Consider the following 19,654-nt stretch of genomic DNA (forward strand, 5'->3'; position numbering starts at 1 on the left):
CACCGCAGGTCTCCATAGTGGGATTGCGATGGACGGCGCTTAGCGGCAGTGCCCTTGGAAAATAGTTTTCAACAATCCAACTTGCCGTTTCAGCGTGTAGCAACGAGCTAGCGTGTAGGTTTCTGCTAGGGCTGTGCCGATTCACTTATCTCCCGATTCGATACTATCACGATACTTTGGTGCCGATTCGATATATATTGCGATTCACGATTATTGCGATTCTACGATTATTGCGATTCGATATTACGATTTATTGCGATTTTTGTTTATTTTTTTCTTTTATTTTTTCAGTTTGTTTGCTTTTTTACACTAGATTAGAACATGGGAAAAGTTGAATCATACACTAGAGACTGTATATTATATATCATGAGTAGGGCTGGGCGATATAGTTAAAATCAGGGGCGGACTGGGATCATAATTCAGGCCGGGCATTAGATACCAAGCAGGCCAGGCCGATATGGGCCAACGCGCGTGAAATTTGGGCCGTTTGAAGCCAGATTTGGGTCCAATTTTACAATGAGATGCACCCACTTTAACCCTGAAGTGTAATTATTACTTCAGACTAACTAATAAAGTAATAAAACCACTAGTAAACCAGTAGGCGGCGCCTGGCCTGCTGTTCAGTGAGTGGCCTGACTGCAAGCACCCAAAAAAAAAAAAAAAAAAAAAAAAAAAAAAAATTTTTTTTTTTTTTTTTTTTAATTTGCGATTATCGATTCTGGAATAAAAGATCGATCCAAAAAATCGTGACATTAAAAATCGCGATACTTAGGTGAATCGATTTTTTCCCCCACCCCTAGTTTCTGCTGTTAGCTTGCTCGCTAGTTAGCGTTGTTGTTTTCACTGCGGCGGCAGGGCACTATTTACAGCGACACACAGGGAGGAGGGAGCGGAAGCCGCTCTGATTGACATGGTCGGAGCCAATGACAGAGTTTGTAATAAGCCGGGAGCGGACATCCGGCTGCCACCGAAACAGTCGCTCCAATGGGAGAGCAGCTGTAGAGCAGGGGAGGGTTTATCCCTGTTGCCTGTTTCCGTGGCGCCAGACTCCTCGGACGGATGGGAGAGGAGGCTGGCCAGCGAGACTAGCTTGACCCTGACGTTTCTGCACATTATAAGTGAACAATCCTCGTGGAGTCGCCTTCGCCCTGTTTAGCCCTGCCCCCGCTGGTCTCTACTGTCTTGGTGCTGCAGCTTGATTGGCTGTCTTTCCGTTTCGCATTGGTCTATTTTGAATTTGGCCCCTCCTTGCGTGCTTTTTCAGCGATTTGGTCGCATCCAATACAAAGTGATGGTGGTCTTGTTTGCTTGCGCTTAGTTCACACAGAGAACCTACGCCTTGCCTTGCCTCAACCCACACCTACGCCTGCAGACCTTGAGCTGGGCGTGAACCTATTACACACTTTTGCGATCACACCGCACGCCTATTCCACGCTGAACCTGGAGCCGAGTCACAAGCGCCTCTCCTCTCTCCCGACTGTATTTTTTCATGTGTGGTCCCGAATTATCATAGGTAAAATAAATCGGATATATTTAATGTTCTATTGATGCTGGATATGTATAACCAGGTCTGACTATAGTCGGACATTTTAGAGAGGTGATCTTGCAAGAATATGTGCTGGCACAACAACATTGTCCATCTTGCTTCTTCGGTCGCTATTCTGTCTCATGAAGATTTGTTTGCAGACAGGGAGAATGCCCCACGTGATAGCCACCTGTCAATCTCTCTCTCTCTCTCTCTGCTCAACACTGTTGTAGTAACTCCATTTTATTTTGAAATTCAGTTGACTGCCATTTCTCACGGATATTGTCGCGTTTTTCTTTCATGGCTTGACAGAAGAAGCCTGCCTGCACGCGCCTTGTCGGCATGAAAATAGAACTCACGCCTAAACGATAAAATCGGCAAGACACAGGCAAGGCGTGGGTACACGCAGGGTTCACGCTCAGGCGGCCGGTGTACACAGCCTCGTTGACTAAAACGGACACCTATTTAAAAGCGTGGGTAAAGGCAAGGCGTAGGCAAGGCTTAGGTCGCCGGTGTGAACCCAGCCTTGTAGTGTGCAGGCAGCCTGACTGATGCCTAACGCTAACCAATCTAACCAAACTTTTAACTCCATTTCCTGCACAGCTCCTTCAAATTAAAAGTTTTCAGCCGACAAGCTAACGGGATGCTTTTATTGTGAGGTTTGTATACGAAGTGAAACATGTTTCCTTGCTAGCTTGATTAGCGGCACGATTAGCTACTTCTCTCACTGAAACAAGTCGAGAATCAGAGAATCAGTTCTAAACACTGCAGAAAGCTAAGCAAAGTAGAGAGTACAGCAGAAACAGTAAAATAAGGCTGATATCTGAACGTACAAACGTGTAGCATTTAGTTGGGGTTGCTGTATCCCACAAATAGAAAAACTACAGAATGGAGCTTTAATGTTTGTGTGTGTGTGTGTGTGTGTGTGTGTGTGTGTGTGTGTGTGTGTGTGTGTGTGTGTGTGTGTGTGTGTGTGTGTGTGTGTGTGTGTGTGTGTCTAGTGAATAATCCCATCCCATCCAATCTGAGGTCGGAGGCGAAGAAAGCCGCCAAGATCCTGAGAGAGTTCACCGAGATCTCCAACCGCACCGGGCCAGACAAGCTGATCCCCGGTATACAACACACTGCATCCCAAGCCAATCCCTCTAGGAAATTGCGATTTTGTGATAATTAATTAAAATTTAACCAATCGCGGTGGGGTCTTGCAATTTATCAAAACTGCCGCGATTTTCCCACAAAAACGGCAAAACAGAGTCAAGTCAAGTATATTTGTATAGCACATTTTATACACAGAGGCAATTCAAAGTGCTTCACATAAAATGGTTGACAGGAAAATAAAAGAATAGAAGAAGAGAATAACATGGACATTTAAAAGCATCACCACAACAAAACTTAAACATTTTTTTTTTAAAGGGTATAAAAAGTGCATTAAGCAACAGGCGCAGCAGTTGCAAAAAGAGCTAAAAACTTATAGAGGAATAGACTATATAAGAAACATGACTAGACACACGTATGATAGTGATTGAGAAATAGCTGTCAGCAGTTAAAAGCGATGGTAAACATAAAAGTCTTTAGTCTATTTTTAAAAATAAGTAAGGTTGGGGCAGATCTGAGGTTTTCAGGCAATTTGTTCCAGCTAGCAGAAGCATAGTGGGTAAATGCGGCCTTCCCATGATTTGATTTGATCCTAGGGACAGTTAATAAGCTGGACCCTGTTGACCTAAGAGTTCTAGACGGTTCGTAGCGTGGGAGCAATTCAGCTATGTATTTAGGGCCTAGGCCATTAAGTGATTTATAGACTAATAACAGTATTTTAAAATCTATTCTATGACACACTGGCAACCAGTGTAAGGTTCAGGTCATGGCACAACTTTATTTAGCCTCAATAGGCTTTCAGTGTGCAGTTATTTATTTTTTTACGTTAGTTTTTCCCCGTTTCCCGTTCCCGTTATTGTATTTAAACCCTAGTGGTTACAGCAACAGGGAGTAGCTTTGCTAATGTAGCTAACAGCTAGCAAGCCAGTTAACATGCTAGCTCGTCCTCGGTAAGAATCCAATTGTCATTACGTTTGACTTTGACTATAGTAGGGCTGCAGCTATTGATTATTTTAGTAATCAAGTATTCTACCGATTATTCCAATGATTGGAGTATTCAGATAAGATGCTGTTCAGGCTGAAAACACAACGTAACGTGAACAGAAGCGGTAGATTCCGGGGGTGGAAACACGACAGAGTAAAAATGGAATAAAACGAAACAACAGATGACATACTGTAGCAGCCAGACTCTGTAGTGGGATCTGGTAGCTCCCCCAAAGCCCAAGATTACATCATCAAATGTCTTCTTTTGTCCTGAACTACAGTCCCCAACCCAAAGAGAATCAGTTTACTGTCTTAGAAGACTAAAGACACCAGAAAATATTCATATTTAGATTTGAAATTTTTGTATTAAAATTAGTCTGTCTATCTATCTATCTATCTATCTATGACATTCCCTTCGGTGGCTGGCCGAGCAGGGCATCCCTTACCGCGGCCCTTACGCCCCGGGGTCCACCCGCTATGCCGACGTTATGTTTAGGCATGGGGGTGGGAGAGGTGCTAGTTAGCTAACTTCCCAAATGCTTGGGACTAATAGCTGGGCCTCTCCTAGCAAAGGCTACACGGACCAAACAAAAATGAGGACTTGGAGAAGTCAGCAAGTTGGACTAACGTTACAAGTTCTGAACATGTGTGCCTTCGTCATTCCAGCTATTATGTTCATTATGTTAGATGAAAGGCAGCTGTGCTAGGCTATATATAGCAAGCGCTAACGTTACTTAGCGCTTCCTAGCACAGCAGGTTGGTTCGCAGTACAACCGATGCTGGAATGAGACACATATTTTCAGAACTTACCACTTCAGTCCTACATCCTTGCTCACTTCCAAGTCGTCTCCTTGCTTTTGCGGTCCTGAATCCGTTGAGAATAGAGAGGCAAAGTGGAACGTCACTTCCTGCTTCAGCACTGTACCAGAGATTTTCATCCGCCATTTATTTCCCCATAGACATTTCGTAAAATGCTTATAAAATAGTTTTACTTCGTCGAACCAAACGGTTCAGCTAACGCTATAATCGGGAGAGACCATAGAACATTTCACTCAGACCAAAATAAAAAACAAGAACATCGAAAAAATATTTTCTTTAAACCCGCATTTCTTGACGTTTTGGTCCCAGTGAAGTGGTATGCGATCTCTCCTGTTTCTAAATATATCTGTACCGTTTGTTTTGAACCAGTAAAACTATTTTTATAAGCATTTTACGAAATGTCTGGGAAAATAAATGGCGGATGAAAATCTCTGGTACAGTGCTGAAGCAGGAAGTAGGCGGTCACGTTGCCTCTGTATTCCATGAGACTACTGGGCCCCGTTCCAATACCCATACTTCCATACTATTTAGTAGGCAAAAAAAGAATTAGTATGTCCCAATACATAGTATGTCAGATGCAGTATGCCAAGAGTACCAGGATGTTGTACTACATCAGCTCCTATTTCGGAGTATGCATCGATGCATGCTGCTCCAGCCAAACTTCCCCACAATCCTTTGCGCAGCGGAAGTTCTTCTTCTTCTAATGTTTTATGGCGGTTGGCAAACAACTTTTTGTGCATTGCCGCCACCTACTGGAGTTACGTCGCACTGACTGAGCTGCGTGTATAATCCATGCCCACCTCCATGACGCCGTGAACACGTCAATAACTATGATAAAAACACTGACAGAAATATGCACGTTATTATACTGTTAAGAATGAGACTGCATGTAAGTATCATCACATCAGTTTATTAGAAACAACAACATACATTACAATATAACACCAATTTGTTTATTTGATTGTCTGTTCCAATTTTGTAAATGCTTAGTCTGAATTTTTTGTATAATGTACTGTTTGTTATTGCCAGACTTTGTTTATTGAAAAAAAAAATCAAATGTGGCGCTGCGGACGTCGGCGGAAGTGAGCAAGAGGTCGGAGTTCAGGAAGCTCACGTGACGACAGATGTAGTGTGTCCCAATAGTATGCATTTTACATGCATGCTGCACACTACAATCCATACTTTGTGAGGGCAGCGGCAGTACATACTACAAGAAAGAAGTACAAGTATGGGTATTGGAACGCAGCCCTGGTGTGTGCGCGAGCCACTCTGACAGCCAGGTTGGCAAGGCAACAAGTCCTACCTGACGTCACCTAGACCAGTGGCTCTCGCACAAATCCTGTACCATCTCGTACACGAGATTTCATGGGGGGGGGGGGGGGTTCATGGGGGTAACATTTAAACACTTTCACCTATTTATTTGAAGCTTAGCCCACGTTTAATATGACCATCCAAGATTGTAACAGCATTATATATGACACAAAATTAAGAAATGTATAATATGGCCCCTTTAATAGTTGTTAATTGTTTACTGTTGTTAATTTGTGTGTGTGCGTGTGTGTGTGTGTGTGTGTGTGTGTGTGTGTGTGTGTGTGTGTGTGTGTGCGCGCGCGCGCGTGTGTGTGTGTTCCAGCTCATGTGATAGCAAAGGCTCACGGCTTGGCCATCATCTCAGTCATCAAGGCGGGCTTCATGATCACGGCGCGCGGAGGCAGCGGCATCGTCATCGCCCGTCTAGCTGACAGACGTAAGATCTGTCTGTCTGTCTGTCATCACAGGCTTACCGTCTGTCGTCGGCCGTCTGTAGCTACAGTCTGAGCTGTTGAGAGGCGGTGAAGCCTGACTGATTGACGACAGACACACACACACTTTCACTTTCCCAGAACCAGTCTGAGTTTGTTGTGTTGATACTGAACCACTGATTTAAACAATATTTTGACACAGTACGTCACATGTCCGCTGCACCACACTGGGCATCAAACAGTCATGCATGACGTCACATGTCCGGTGCACCACACTGGGCATCAAACAGCTATGCATGACATCACATGTCCGCTGCACCACACTGGGCATCAAACAGTCATGCATGACATCACATGTCCGCTGCACCACACTGGGCATCAAACAGTCATGCATGACATCACATGTCCGCTGCACCACACTGGGCATCAAACAGTCATGCATGACGTCACATGTCCGGTGCACCACACTGGGCATCAAACAGTCATGCATGACATCACATGTCCGCTGCACCACACTGGGCATCAAACAGTCATGCATGACATCACATGTCCGCTGCACCACACTGGGCATCAAACAGTCATGCATGACATCACATGTCCGCTGCACCACACTGGGCATCAAACAGCCATGCATGACGTCACATGTCCGGTGCACCACACTGGGCATCAAACAGTCATGCATGACATCACATGTCCGCTGCACCACACTGGGCATCAAACAGTCATGCATGACGTCACATGTCCGGTGCACCACACTGGGCATCAAACAGTCATGCATGACATCACATGTCCGCTGCACCACACTGGGCATCAAACAGCCATGCATGACGTCACATGTCCGGTGCACCACACTGGGCATCAAACAGTCATGCATGACATCACATGTCCGCTGCACCACACTGGGCATCAAACAGCCATGCATGACGTCACATGTCCGCTGCACCACACTGGGCATCAAACAGCCATGCATGACATCACATGTCCGCTGCACCACACTGGGCATCAAACAGCCATACATGACATCACATGTCCGCTGCACCCAGTGCCCAATTCAGCCTGCCTATTTTTGACGCCTATGCGGAAATTGCATTCTTTCAAATGGCCAGTGGGGGTCGCAGCTTGTGTAGCACTCCCGGGAACATCCATTCAACTATATGGGAAACGAGCCAACTTCTCTCTCGGTCTATGTCTTAAATAAACACTTTCCAAATTAGTTTATGGTCTGAAAAAACAATTTCAAGTCTTTTTCATGCTCTAACGCGCTCCGTTTTCCAAATTATACCCCCATTTCGAGGAAAATTGATGACAAACATCGGATAATAAGAACAGTAATACTTCCGACCGGTAGAAGCCTCAATGTGCCCCAAGGCATCAGGTAGCAACTAATAGTTGAGCAAATTATCAGAAAATAGCGTTACTTTATGATATTTTAATAATGTTAGTAGACACACGTAACTATATAGATACCATACATCTAACGTCCATAACATGGCGGACCATTTAACGTTATTTATACCGTTAGATGAAGCCTTAAGCCTTCTCTGTATTCAGACCATTCAGACCATTGGATTCAGCACAGAAACCGGAGTACGTTATAACGTTTTAAATAGAGTCACGTTATAAACAACTACCGTAAATTTCGGACTATAAGCCGCGGTTTTCCCCCCATTTTTCGGCCCTGCGGCTTATATAACGGTGCGGCTTATCTATGGATTTTTACAGCTAACGGCCACTAGGGGACCTCCTAAATCTATGGATTTTGGTACGAGAGACAGAACGAGAGCAAGACAGACAGACCCTGATTGGATGATGTTGCAAAAAAGAGCCCGAGCCCGTGTGACAACGCGTCCAGCCCAGGAAAAAACAACTTGCACCGCTTTGAGGCACCTGGCTGGATGTGTTTTGAGCTTCCTCCATGAAGGGAGATCGATGCTGAGAACGCTGACTGGTTTTGTGGGGGGGGAACTCTGACTTGCAGAGTATGGTAAGCACTTCATGTTAACATGTGTTTTTCCTTATGCAGATAACATCCAGAAAACGTATCTGGATACAGCTCACATTTAAAACCCAGGTGTAAATGGGGTGTCAGATAGCACTCATCAGGGATTGAGCCTGTGACCTCAGGTTACAGGACGTCTCTCTGACATGTTAAAGTTGCCGTTTATTTGTTTCAGGCTGGTCAGCACCATCTGCCATCGGCATCGCCGGTCTGGGAGGAGGGTTTGAGATCGGCGTGGAGGTGGGTTAGGACGCACACACAGACACACACACACACACACACACTTTAACATGTCATATGACAGGAACTGAATGTGTTTGATGTCATTTAATTTGTTAATATTTCCTCCTCCACAAGTAGTGCAGGGGGCGGGGTCTCTGCAAGGGGCATAGCAGTTGTACAGATTTGCCTTTCTCTTCTCTGTGCATGCAGTAGAAAGTAGTGATGCACCCCTTTTTGGGGCAAACATGTCCATGGTCACCGCTTTCACCATAACACTGGTGCGTGAGGGAGAAAGGAGGCGGGATCGTGCTCTCGTGTTCCCGGGGGGCGACTGGTTCTCCATGTCTGGAGGTCTGGAGCTCATCTACCGGTGTGAGAGCTCACAAACCAGATTACTAAACTGTACCAGGGAGGAGAAGTGACTTGTGTACGTTTGCCAGCGCCTGGTGAAACCAAGGGCAAATTCGGCCCAGGACCACGTGCAGGTCCTGGGCCTCACAGGGATGATGCCTTCATAGTGATTTCCAGCATAAGCTCCACAGGGACTATGAGTGGAGGGCTGAGCCCCAAAATAGCTGCACGTTGAACTGTGATGGGCAACCCATGGTCAAGGCGGGGCCTTGTGTTGAAGATGAGGATGTTGACCCTATGGAGATGTGCCAGGCCAGGTACGTAAAACATCAAATAAACACAAGTCCCAAATAGACGCCGGGTGTGGCTCACTGACTTAAATAATATGGACAAAATGAACCACTATTGTTTGGACTCGCGTTTTGCCACAAAGTGTTGTCTCTCACCATCTTGGGGTCTTTGCGCAGCTCACATGATGGGGGTTTCCGAGAGCCGCAGCTCCGCCTGCTATTGGTCCGTGATCGGCAAGCTGTGCGATCACTGGACAGGAGACCTGTCAATCACCCCCTTTACTATCATCTATTTTACTCCAAACGGGCCAGTTATATAAAATAAAATAAACATACAGTTGTTATGAAAAGGTGAAATTAGCTATATAGACCAAAATCATGTTTTTGACCAGGCTGGAAAGATGCTTAATCACTGTTACAATGTTTTAGAGTTCATTACGGGTTTGAAAGACCAAGACTCTTGTTCACATTCAAGGTGAGAGGCTCGGCAGGACCTGGTTGGTTGAAAGGCAGCCAGGGAGCCATCAGCGTATCCCACAGCGTAGTCTTTCTTGGATCCCACCACCATCAGCGGATCCCACAGCGTAGTCTTTCTCCACCTGTGGCGATCAAGCTTTCTTGGATCCCACCATCAGCGGATCCAAACAGCGTAGAGTCTTTCTCCACCTGTGGCGATCAGGCTTTCCCTCTCAGGGGTTTGCGAGTTCAGCGAACCCATCTGTTCTATCCTTAAGTTTGAGCCTAGCTCGGTTCTTGAAGCTTGCGTTGTCTCAGGTACGTCCGTCAAGACATAGTCAAGGTCCCACCTTCTAACCTGCTCTTGGACCAAATGGTCCGGTCCTAGAGCACTTCCAAGTGTTTTGTCTGGGCCTATACATCGGCTTGGGGTAATACTATGAAGAGCGCAGCTAGGATAGAGCGAATGCCACCTCGCACCTTGCCGGTCATGTAGGTTCTGTCTTTCCTGTTTCTCCTGAAGCCTTTTCCGTATCAGACGCCCGTAGATATCAGGATCATTCTCATCGTATCTGGCCCTGGGGCTTACGTTCGCTCCTTGATCTCTTGGGCAAGATTACGAAGTTGTTTATCCTACATACGCTCCTTGATCTCTTGGGCCATTGGACTCAGGACTCAGGACTTTGGAAGTATGACATCACTGGTGATGTCATAACTCACATCACAGCTTCGATGATGTCACAGATTGCATTGTGATGTCATCGACATCTAGCATTGTCTAGCTGATTATGACATCCTTGTTCGGGAACGCCAATGCTGTCTGAGGTCACAGGCAACATTGTGATGTCATGATTGTCTATGACATCATCGGACAAAACATCACATCTCACATGATGTCACAGGCAGTATATATGTCATCGACGCGATGATGATATCATCACCAAAAAGGCATCCAGGTATAGTTTCCAGGGACCTAGCTGGACTCAGAAGCCCAGAATCTGGTCCGGGGGCCGGCCAGCCAATTGGTGTTGATGCGAAACCTTTATAACATACAAAGTGGGGCATTTAACATGGGAGTGAACGGGGACGATGGGACTTCTGATCCCTGCCTCAAGTAGCCCTTCGAGGAATTACAGCTTTCAGGGTTACTTCCGCGTACCTGTGGGAAAGCCTCAGAGCTTGTCCACTGGTCTGGCTACATGTTCTGGTAAATAAACACCGGTCCCAATGCCAGGTATTTCTTTTATTACGGTGTGTTTTTGTGTTGCACTCAGACTGAATTCACAGTCACTTACAGGAATGACATGGGCAGTACGTGTTGTTGGCGGAAGTCAGTCTGGTTTGAGGAGAGATTCGAGTAGGCCACTTTCTCCTCCCTGTCAGACAGTTGTACGCTTTGTTTCTACATAACCGACATGTTTCAAGTATGCATACTGCATTGTTTGATGCTACGGACTGTACGGATGAAGTGAACGTGTTAGACTGGAGATGCTGTCTGGTTTCCATAAGGACAAGATGGGGAGCAGTGGATAAGTTAACATTAGTTGGGCGTTCTAAAAGTGCATTTCTGTCAGCGGAATAGCGATCATAAATGCAGTATGTATTATACTGGACATGTATTGGAAACATTTGGTAAGTCTGCTTGTTGCACAACACTGTATTGTCTGATAGAAGTGTGCCAGCTGATTACTGAGCTAACGTTAGCTGCTGCTAAATGCTAACATTAGCTCTCAGCCAGAAAGACTGCTTTCTGTGCTATTCTCTGCTATTCTTCTATTCCTGTGTGAAACGGTGGCAGTTTGGTTTGTGTGATGAGCTATTAATCATGGGTATTAATCACTGGTTTAAATAAGCAATTTGATACTTTCCAATCTTTGCTGAGCAAGAATTCTGTGCAAAAAGAATTAAAGAAAACCAAATAGACGCCGGTTCCATATAGAGGGGTCTGGAAATACTTTTTGGTAAATAAACACCCAGGCGTTTATTTGAGGCTTTACGGTAGGTCTCCTTCCTCTATGGCTCCAGACTTCTGCAGAGGTTCAAGCACTTTCCTCCACTCCTGATCAGTGTAGCAAAGCATCTCCTGATCCACCTTATGGCCCATTTCCACCGCTGGTATCAGAATCGTGTTTACTGTATCTACTGTCAATGCTGGATACCAGTTTAGTGGGGCTTACCTTCTCTTCTGTTATTTCCATCAGTCTTTTGTGTTGCTGCCTTCGGGCTCTGGTGAAATAAAATCGATCTCCTTGCTCAGCTTTAACATGACGGTGGTTTTCAATTGTTTTGAGAGAGAAAAAGTCAGCTCCTCGGGAATCCCTTTGTAGTTGTGTGCTACGTCGGCTCCGCTAGGCCGGAGGCGGGGGTTTAGCGAAGCCGCGGTCTTGCCTGGTGAGAGGCCGCCGGGGTAGAGGCTTCCCTTCTGCCCGTAGCGCAACTCCCGTCCCCCGCGCAGTGCATGCATGTGAGTTTGAGTAGCAACAAAGTGATATCCATTCTCCTGGCCGATTGTCACATTTGCCCTTGTACACTGTAGGTCATTTACAGGCACCAGTATTTCATAACCAGTTTAAAAGTTCCGTTTATGGATTCAATTTTAACGTTATACGTTATAGGGACTATGGGAGGAGGACAGATATGCGGTCGCTATGACGACCAGGTGTGGGTGGAGGCGAGTAAACTTTCTATGGAAACAGAGTCTATATATCAAGTAGAGACGAGTAAGACCAGGTCGAGTAGAGCTGTACTGTGCTGTTATATGTGGTGGAAATGAGCCAATAGTCTGCTGCAAACAGAGACAAGATGATCCCGCCAGTAGTTGCTGCCTCTGTCAGGATCTTGTGTAGGGACTGAAGACAACTCTGGACAGAAGTTAATTTGGGCAAGTACAGACTCTAGGCTGCAGTCTCCTGCACCGTTGTTGGCACCTCCATCCTTCAGCCTGATAGCATGGACTTTTCCATTCTCTTGCACAATTGTTCTCATCCTAGCTGCAGTCTTTGCCAGGTTTGTCAGTCGCTGAACAGGACACCTCTCTGGTGATGTTGGGACTGACTGTGATGAGGTGTCCATTTGTCGTGTTTGTACCCGCCAGTGTTACACTGCCCGCTGGCGCCTCTTCATCCCAGCTTTCTCTCCTTCCTTTCCTCTAGTTTGAAATCACAACCTGCCACCTGCTGGAGTCCAGATGTGTGAAAATGTTAGGGGATGTCATCCACTTACTCTGGAGATGATACGCCACTTGTCCTCTTCTCCCTACTTGTACTCCCACCACTTATATAGCCGAGGCAGGAAGGATTTATTACAGGGAATGTAGGGAAACAGTGGATGGATTGTTCCAGAAGGAGGCGGTAATGCAACCTAAAGGATGCCAACTGTCATAAAACACCACAGAAGAAGAAAACTGATGACGACATCACTGACACATCACCACTGATGATGACATATCCGTTCCCGTCAATGTGCACGAGGGCCGAAAGGTCCGGGAACACGGAGGTCCAATAGGAGAGCGAGCCGGCCGGAGGGAGGAACATTGAGGAGGGGGCGGACCCCCGAGTCTCGAATTTTTGTAATATTCTGTGAGAGGCAGCAATGTGCCGCAAGTCATCCAGTCTGCTGGAAAGCCATTAGAAGAAGAAGAAGACTGAATAAATGAATGCATGACTCACCCCAAAAAGCTTTCTCTTTCTTGACCATGCGCTGCTGCGCACGTGGTAAAAATCCTTCAGGTTTGATTGACAGACTGCTCTGCTGTCATGAGTCCGTGTTATCAGCGCGTCGGCTGGGTCAAACAGCATTAGATCACGTGAATGGCAGGAAAAGAGTTAAAGATCCAACTTACCTGTTTAAATAAAAATGGAACTTGTCATCCCGAAAGTTTCTCCAAATAAGACGCAGTTCATATCAGTCTCTCCCTCTCTCTCTCCCTCTCTCTCCTTCGCTCTCCCTCTCTCTCGCCCCTCTCTTGCTCTCCCTATCTCTATCTCTTGGCGCCCCTTCTCTCTCCAGGTATCAGACCTGGTGATCATCCTGAACCAGCGACGGGCGGTCGAGGCGTTCACTAAGGGAGGGAACCTGACGCTGGGTGGGAACTGCACTGTTGCTGTGGGACCAATGGGACGGTGAGCACGCGCGCACACGCGCACACACACACACAAACAGGGCCCGAAATTAACTTTTTGACTCATCGGCCAAGTGGCGGGTAGATGGAAAAATCCACCAGCCAAGCATATTTTTACCGGCCAAAATAATAAATCACATTAAATAACAAAGCAAGATTAGCTAGGTAACTTCAGGTTTATCTCTGGGTTTGCCGTGCTACGACGCTAGTTCACTTCTTACCGAGATAGATTTCCATGGCAACTTATGCTGCACGGCTAACCTGGTCTGGAGCAGGTTAAGTTTAGAGAATAAGATCAAAACCCATGAAGATCCACCTTCTGACAAATCAGCTCTCTGGGAACAGCGGGTCGCCATTCATATAGGATCCCTATGAAAAATAGATTGCATTCAGATGAAAATCACAAAAGAAAAAACATTAACTCATTCTCTGCCAGGGTCATTTCGGTCTGTGTGCTCCCAGTGCCAGGATTTTGAGCATATTTCCTGATCTTCCAGGACCCACAGAATATTCTGTGCTAGGAATAAAATTACACAACATATCTCACAATAAAGCAGAGACTCTCTTCTTACCCCTTGTAAAAAACTGAAACTCTCCCATGTTTCCTTGTTTATTTACAAGCAGTGGAAGTTAGCTTGTTTTCACTAAAAATGCCCTCTTTGGAACAGAAATACGAGAAAAAGAGGTTTTTAGTGAAGGACACCGTTTCAAGCAGAACTCTCTTTTGAGCCTTTTATTTTTTGCCTCAGTGACACATCAGACACATTATACAGTATTTGTTTTCCCAAATAAATAAATAAAAAATAAAAAATAAGAGAATGTATTTGAGGGAGCTGTGTCGGTCCATCCCGCCCAGTGAGCGGCTACAGAGAGAGAGAGAGAGAGAGAGTCTGGCCCCTGGGGTTTCTTGACAGATGAGGCTTGGCCGCAGTATTTATCAAAGTATGATAAATATGTGCACAAAATCAAATAAATAATTTACTTTTACAGTTGCCATGTGGATTTTTAGCTTAGCTTGATAAAAGCATAAACAAATGGAACGAACCCTTATGTGGTCACACTCACACACTCTCTCTCTCTCTCACACACACACACACACACACACACACACACACACACACAGGAATAACGAGTGCTGTAACGTTACCTGCTGTCACGTTACCTCTCATAACTAACGTTAGCACAGAAGATCACACAATAGCTACGTTAGTGCTGTAAACTTTGAAATGTTTATGTGACACATGTTTCGCCTTGGTTGCTGGGGACGGGTGTGTGACGCGGTTTGACGCGTTTGACGTATCCATGTGATTCCCCCTCCCTTGAGTGCGACAGAGCTCTCCCTTGAGAGGGAGAGCTGGCAAGAGGAAACGTGAAGCGAGTCATGCCGGCGGCATAAGTTATAAACAATGCGTGACAATTATACTCGAATGTTGTGTGTGTGATCATTTCATCTCAAACGCGATACTCGCCATCCGAGAACGACTGGGTCGGACTCTGTTTCGACCACAGGCTCCACCCATAAATACTAAACTAGCGGGTTCCTTTTATCAGTTTGACCTGAAACAATGTCACAGGCTGGGAAAGTGTCTGATGTAATGTAAACAGCCAAAACATGAAAGTACGTCCGAGTACGTCTTTGGCACAGAACGCCATTGTTAAAAGTACGTCCGGGTACGTCTTTGGCAGAGAATGAGTTAAGGGCTCCTGTTGAATTAATTGACAACTGAAGTGTTGCACTTGTACATAATTCAATTAAGCCTACTTACCACTTTGGAATATGTTTTTATATTTATTAATTTGGTAACCCTTCCTTTTACAGTCCGGTAATTACCAGGTATTTACCCGGAAACTACCAGGTAATACCTGGTAATTACCACAACGACGCTGTGTGATACCAGTGTTTTTCAGCTCTGTTTACTACGACTTACTTTGCCAATCCCTCGCCTACCTTTTGCTATCTTCATCTTTTTTCTGCCTGCGATATTCACATCGCTACTAAATAACTCTTCTCTCTCAATCCGCGGACATCTTACCATCGACTTTCTACTTAAACCTGAAACAACCGTTCTATCGCTAAACGTTAGCCTAGCCGCCTGCTAGGCTAACGTAAACAAGAGCTGCTAGCCGCCTGCTAGCTAGCAGCTAACGCTAAAGTTTTTTTTAAAGTTCTTACAATGCCCTCGCTCTCCCCCCTGGATAATCACCATGCTGCGGGACTATCCAATACGACGACGCTTAGTGGATCCATGGAATCACGCTAATTTCCTTCAGATGATGAAGTTTTCTTCAAGCTGCCTGACATTACTTCAACACCAGCTCCCTCAGTATCTCGGGTCCTGTCCATCGCCCAACAACTAACTACAACATCTGAGCGACTGGTCCGTCAACCTAGGCTACCAGCCTCTGCTCCCAAGGCCTCGGGTCCCCGGGCATCACAACGGCGTGAGCTGCTTCTGGCCGCAGCACTACGACACGCTCCGGACATGGCTAACGCCAGCCATCCCCCTGCCGAATCGGGTAAGATCGATCCAACTCTTACTATCCACTCTCTCTTAGATATGATTAAACTATTAGATAACCGTGTTTCCCAACTAGAGAACGATAAACGCCAGTCACTTAATGATAGTCTTGTTACACTTAACCAGACTGGCTTTCCTGATCATTTACAATGTACCCCAGCAGCTGATGTGCATTGTGAATTAAGCGAGGATGCTAGCTGCGGTCCAGCTGGTGCCCTCGTTAATGCTACCCCGCAGCACGAGCAGAACAACCCGGCCAATGTCTCGTTGGCCCCACAGTCTGTGGATGATGGGTTTACAGTTGTCTCACGCTGCCGTGGCGTCAACCGTTCACAGCCCGCCGCTGTGCAGCCCGTTTCTCAACAAACCACTCCGGTTGAGACTCGGAATAGATTTGCGCCGCTTGCTAACTCTCCTGTTCAGCATGCTGCGTCGTCCGCTCCGCCCGACAATATTAAACCCTCTATTATATTAATTGGAGACTCTATAACCCGCAATAACAAGCTTAACACACCAGCCGAAATAGTTTGTCTACCCGGGGCCAGAGTACCCGACATTGAAGCTACTCTTAGGGTGCTAACAAACAGCCATAGACAGACAATTACCCAGGCTACCCATGATAACATCATACTACATGTTGGCACCAACAATGCTAGGTTTAAACAATCGGAGATCACAAAGCACAGCATAACTAGGACCTGTGCTTTTGCAAGCAAGATGAGTCGGCATCCATTAATTGTCTCTGGTCCCCTCCCTGTCACACTTAACTCTGACATTTTTAGCAGGCTGTATTGGCTCAATAACTGGCTGGCCAAACACTGTGCTGATAAGGGCTACATATTCTTAGATAACTGGCCTTCCTTTAGAGGCATGACTGGCATGCTTAAGGTAGATGGCATCCACCCTACCCCATTGGGCGCCAGCACTCTATCAAAAAACCTGGATAGTTGCCTACGGCAAACCCAGACTACTATCCAGGACTGACAGTTTCACCCACAACATGCAGGGCCACAGGCTGCTAGACAGCCTGTTAGTTCTCCTTGTGCGGTTATGGAGTCTGCTAGTTCAATTAACGTAGTTTATCCAATACAGACTGTGCTCCGTCCGCGCCGCACTATTACTAGTAACCGACCCATAAACGCTCTGCAAAATCCTAACCCAAACCGTATTGTTATTAACCCGACTGTTACTACCGCCGCTCCGTCTCCGTATTATACCACGATCTCTCAAATTAACACAGTTTCTCTTCGTCACTCCGTCACCTCACGCCGCTCTCGTCCACCCCTCAAAACCATTAAACACCAACCTAATTCAGATTAAATCTACTCTTGGTGTTGAATCCTCTAAATTAACTAACACTGATGATAAACCTATTCGATTTGGATTCATTAATATCAGATCAATCACCAATAAAGCCCTCCTTGTCAATGACTTAATCAATGAACATAATATTGACGTTATGGGATTATGCGAAACCTGGCTAAAACCGGACGTTGTTCTTCCACTCATTGAAGCCTCCCCCCCTAACTTTGCCAATTCGCATGTTGCCAGAATGTGTAGAAATGGTGGGGGCGTCGGCCTAATTTATAACTCAAATCTAAGTCTTTTGCAGGATCAAAAGTATAAGCTCTTATCCTGTGAGATACTTACCATGAGACACTCTAATATAGCTGGCCTCAGAGCCTTCTACCTAGTTATGCTCTACCGCCCACCTGGGCCCTATTCATCTTTTCTTGATGAATTTTCCAATTTTCTCTTCCCTTCCCTTCTCCTGCTCTCTCCTCTGCTCTATCCTATATTTCTATATTTTCTATATTTCTCTATCAATTGTTCAATGTGTTATCTTTATTCTGTAATTTGCTACTGTTGTGTCAGCTAGAATTAGCTAGACATATTTTCTGTGAAGCCCTCTGGGACATGCTTGTGAATTAGGGCTATACAAATAAACTTGACTTGACTTGTAGTTAACGGGTAATTACCCGGTAATTACTAGATATTTCCCTGACAACTACCAGGTATTTACTTGGTAATTACCTGGTATTTACCCAGTAGTTATAGATTACAGATTGTAAACCTCCACTATCATCCATCAATTTGTCTAAATGGGACCGTGTTAGTGTGACAATAACTCAGATATTTACAAGGTAATTACCAGGTATATACTACTGGGTAATTACCAAAGTGGGAGGTACTAGCACAGGCACACTGAACCACCACTTGGTGTCTCGTTGTGGAGATCAGGGGAAAAACTTGTAGTTTCTAACACTGCCTATGCCAATACTCAATACCCATGTGTAGTTTCAGATTGATTGGACAACTCACTGCAGAGATAAATGTGGTCCACTTCAGACAGACTGTTTCCTTCATTCTATAGTAGGATATAGTAGGATAGGATAGTAGGCTAATATAAGATAAATGGTACAAAACATACAGTTATAGAAAAAGAAATCTGTGCAATTCTCCGACTGCAGGTGTGCTAGACGCGCACGACCCAGGTACGATCCTCCCACCACCACCACCACCACCCCTCACTGCTCCTCCCACCACCACCACCCCTCGCTGCTAAAAAGAAATACTAGAGGCACCACTGCCTTATAGGTTCTTTGTTTTTACACCATGCAACTTAATTACAACTTAGTTTCACTTGCAGTAATTTCCAACGTGTGTGTGTGTGTGTGTGTGTGTGTGTGTGTGTGTGTGTGTGTGTGTGTGTGTGTGGGGCGTGTGTTGGGCGTGTGAAGCCGGGCTAACCGTTATTCAACACCTTCAACACCTCATAAATCTCAACGCCAATTAAAACACAAGATATCATTTACATCAAAGGACACGATACACACACGTGATGTATGTGTGTGCTTGTGTGTCAGTGTCATGATTGATTTGTGATGTGAGCGTGGCAAGGTGTAGCATCAACGCACACACACAGCAGTGAGTCAGCCGTCAATTGTTGACAGAAGCGAGAGTTTTCTAAAGGTGCGTGTGCGTGTGTGTGTGTGTGTGTGTGTGTGTGTGGGCGTGCGTGTGGGCGTGCGTGTGCGTGTGGGCGTGCGTGTGTGTGTGTGGGCGTGCGTGTGCATGTGCACGTGCGTGTGTGCGTGTGGGCGTGCGTGTGTGCGTGTGTGTATCTTACAACAAGGTTTCAAAATATACAAAGTGGAGCACACCCAAAAATGTTGAAGAGGTGCAGACTAACGAAATTCAAAGTAACATAAAGAAAGAAAGTCGCACACTCCAATTTATCCTCTGCTGTGTTTAATAGTTTACACCAACATGTTTTGGCGACTGCCTTCGTCAGGGTATATATATATATATATATATATATATACCCTGACGAAGGGTATATACGTGTGACTTTCTTTCTTTATGTATCTTACAAAAAGGACTGACGGTATTCATTCGTTATGAGTATTGGGATTTATTAAGTTGTACTTAGCCTAGGCCTAACTAGCAGAATTCGCTCCCACCGCTAACCTTCCCCCAATGTACGCTTAATATCTCTCCCTACTAGTGTATTGATGTGATTGTGAGACTT

General features: G+C 45.6%; 1 protein-coding gene across 2 annotated transcripts in view; it reads left to right on the plus strand.

Annotated features, from left to right (window-relative positions):
* The window catches only part of sh3yl1 (SH3 and SYLF domain containing 1), a 46,630-nt gene that overhangs the window by 2,230 nt on the left and 24,746 nt on the right, over positions 1–19,654 (plus strand). For both annotated transcript variants that reach the window (XM_083632596.1, XM_083632597.1), the window contains exons 2-5: positions 2,527–2,637; positions 6,057–6,170; positions 8,340–8,404; positions 13,492–13,604. In XM_083632596.1, coding sequence (XP_083488722.1) covers positions 2,527–2,637; positions 6,057–6,170; positions 8,340–8,404; positions 13,492–13,604 — 403 coding nt within the window. The remainder of the gene's footprint in view (positions 1–2,526; positions 2,638–6,056; positions 6,171–8,339; positions 8,405–13,491; positions 13,605–19,654) is intronic.

This window comes from Poromitra crassiceps, assembly GCF_964638095.1.
Source record: "Poromitra crassiceps genome assembly, chromosome: 3".
In the NCBI taxonomy this organism is placed as follows: domain Eukaryota; kingdom Metazoa; phylum Chordata; class Actinopteri; order Beryciformes; family Melamphaidae; genus Poromitra; species Poromitra crassiceps.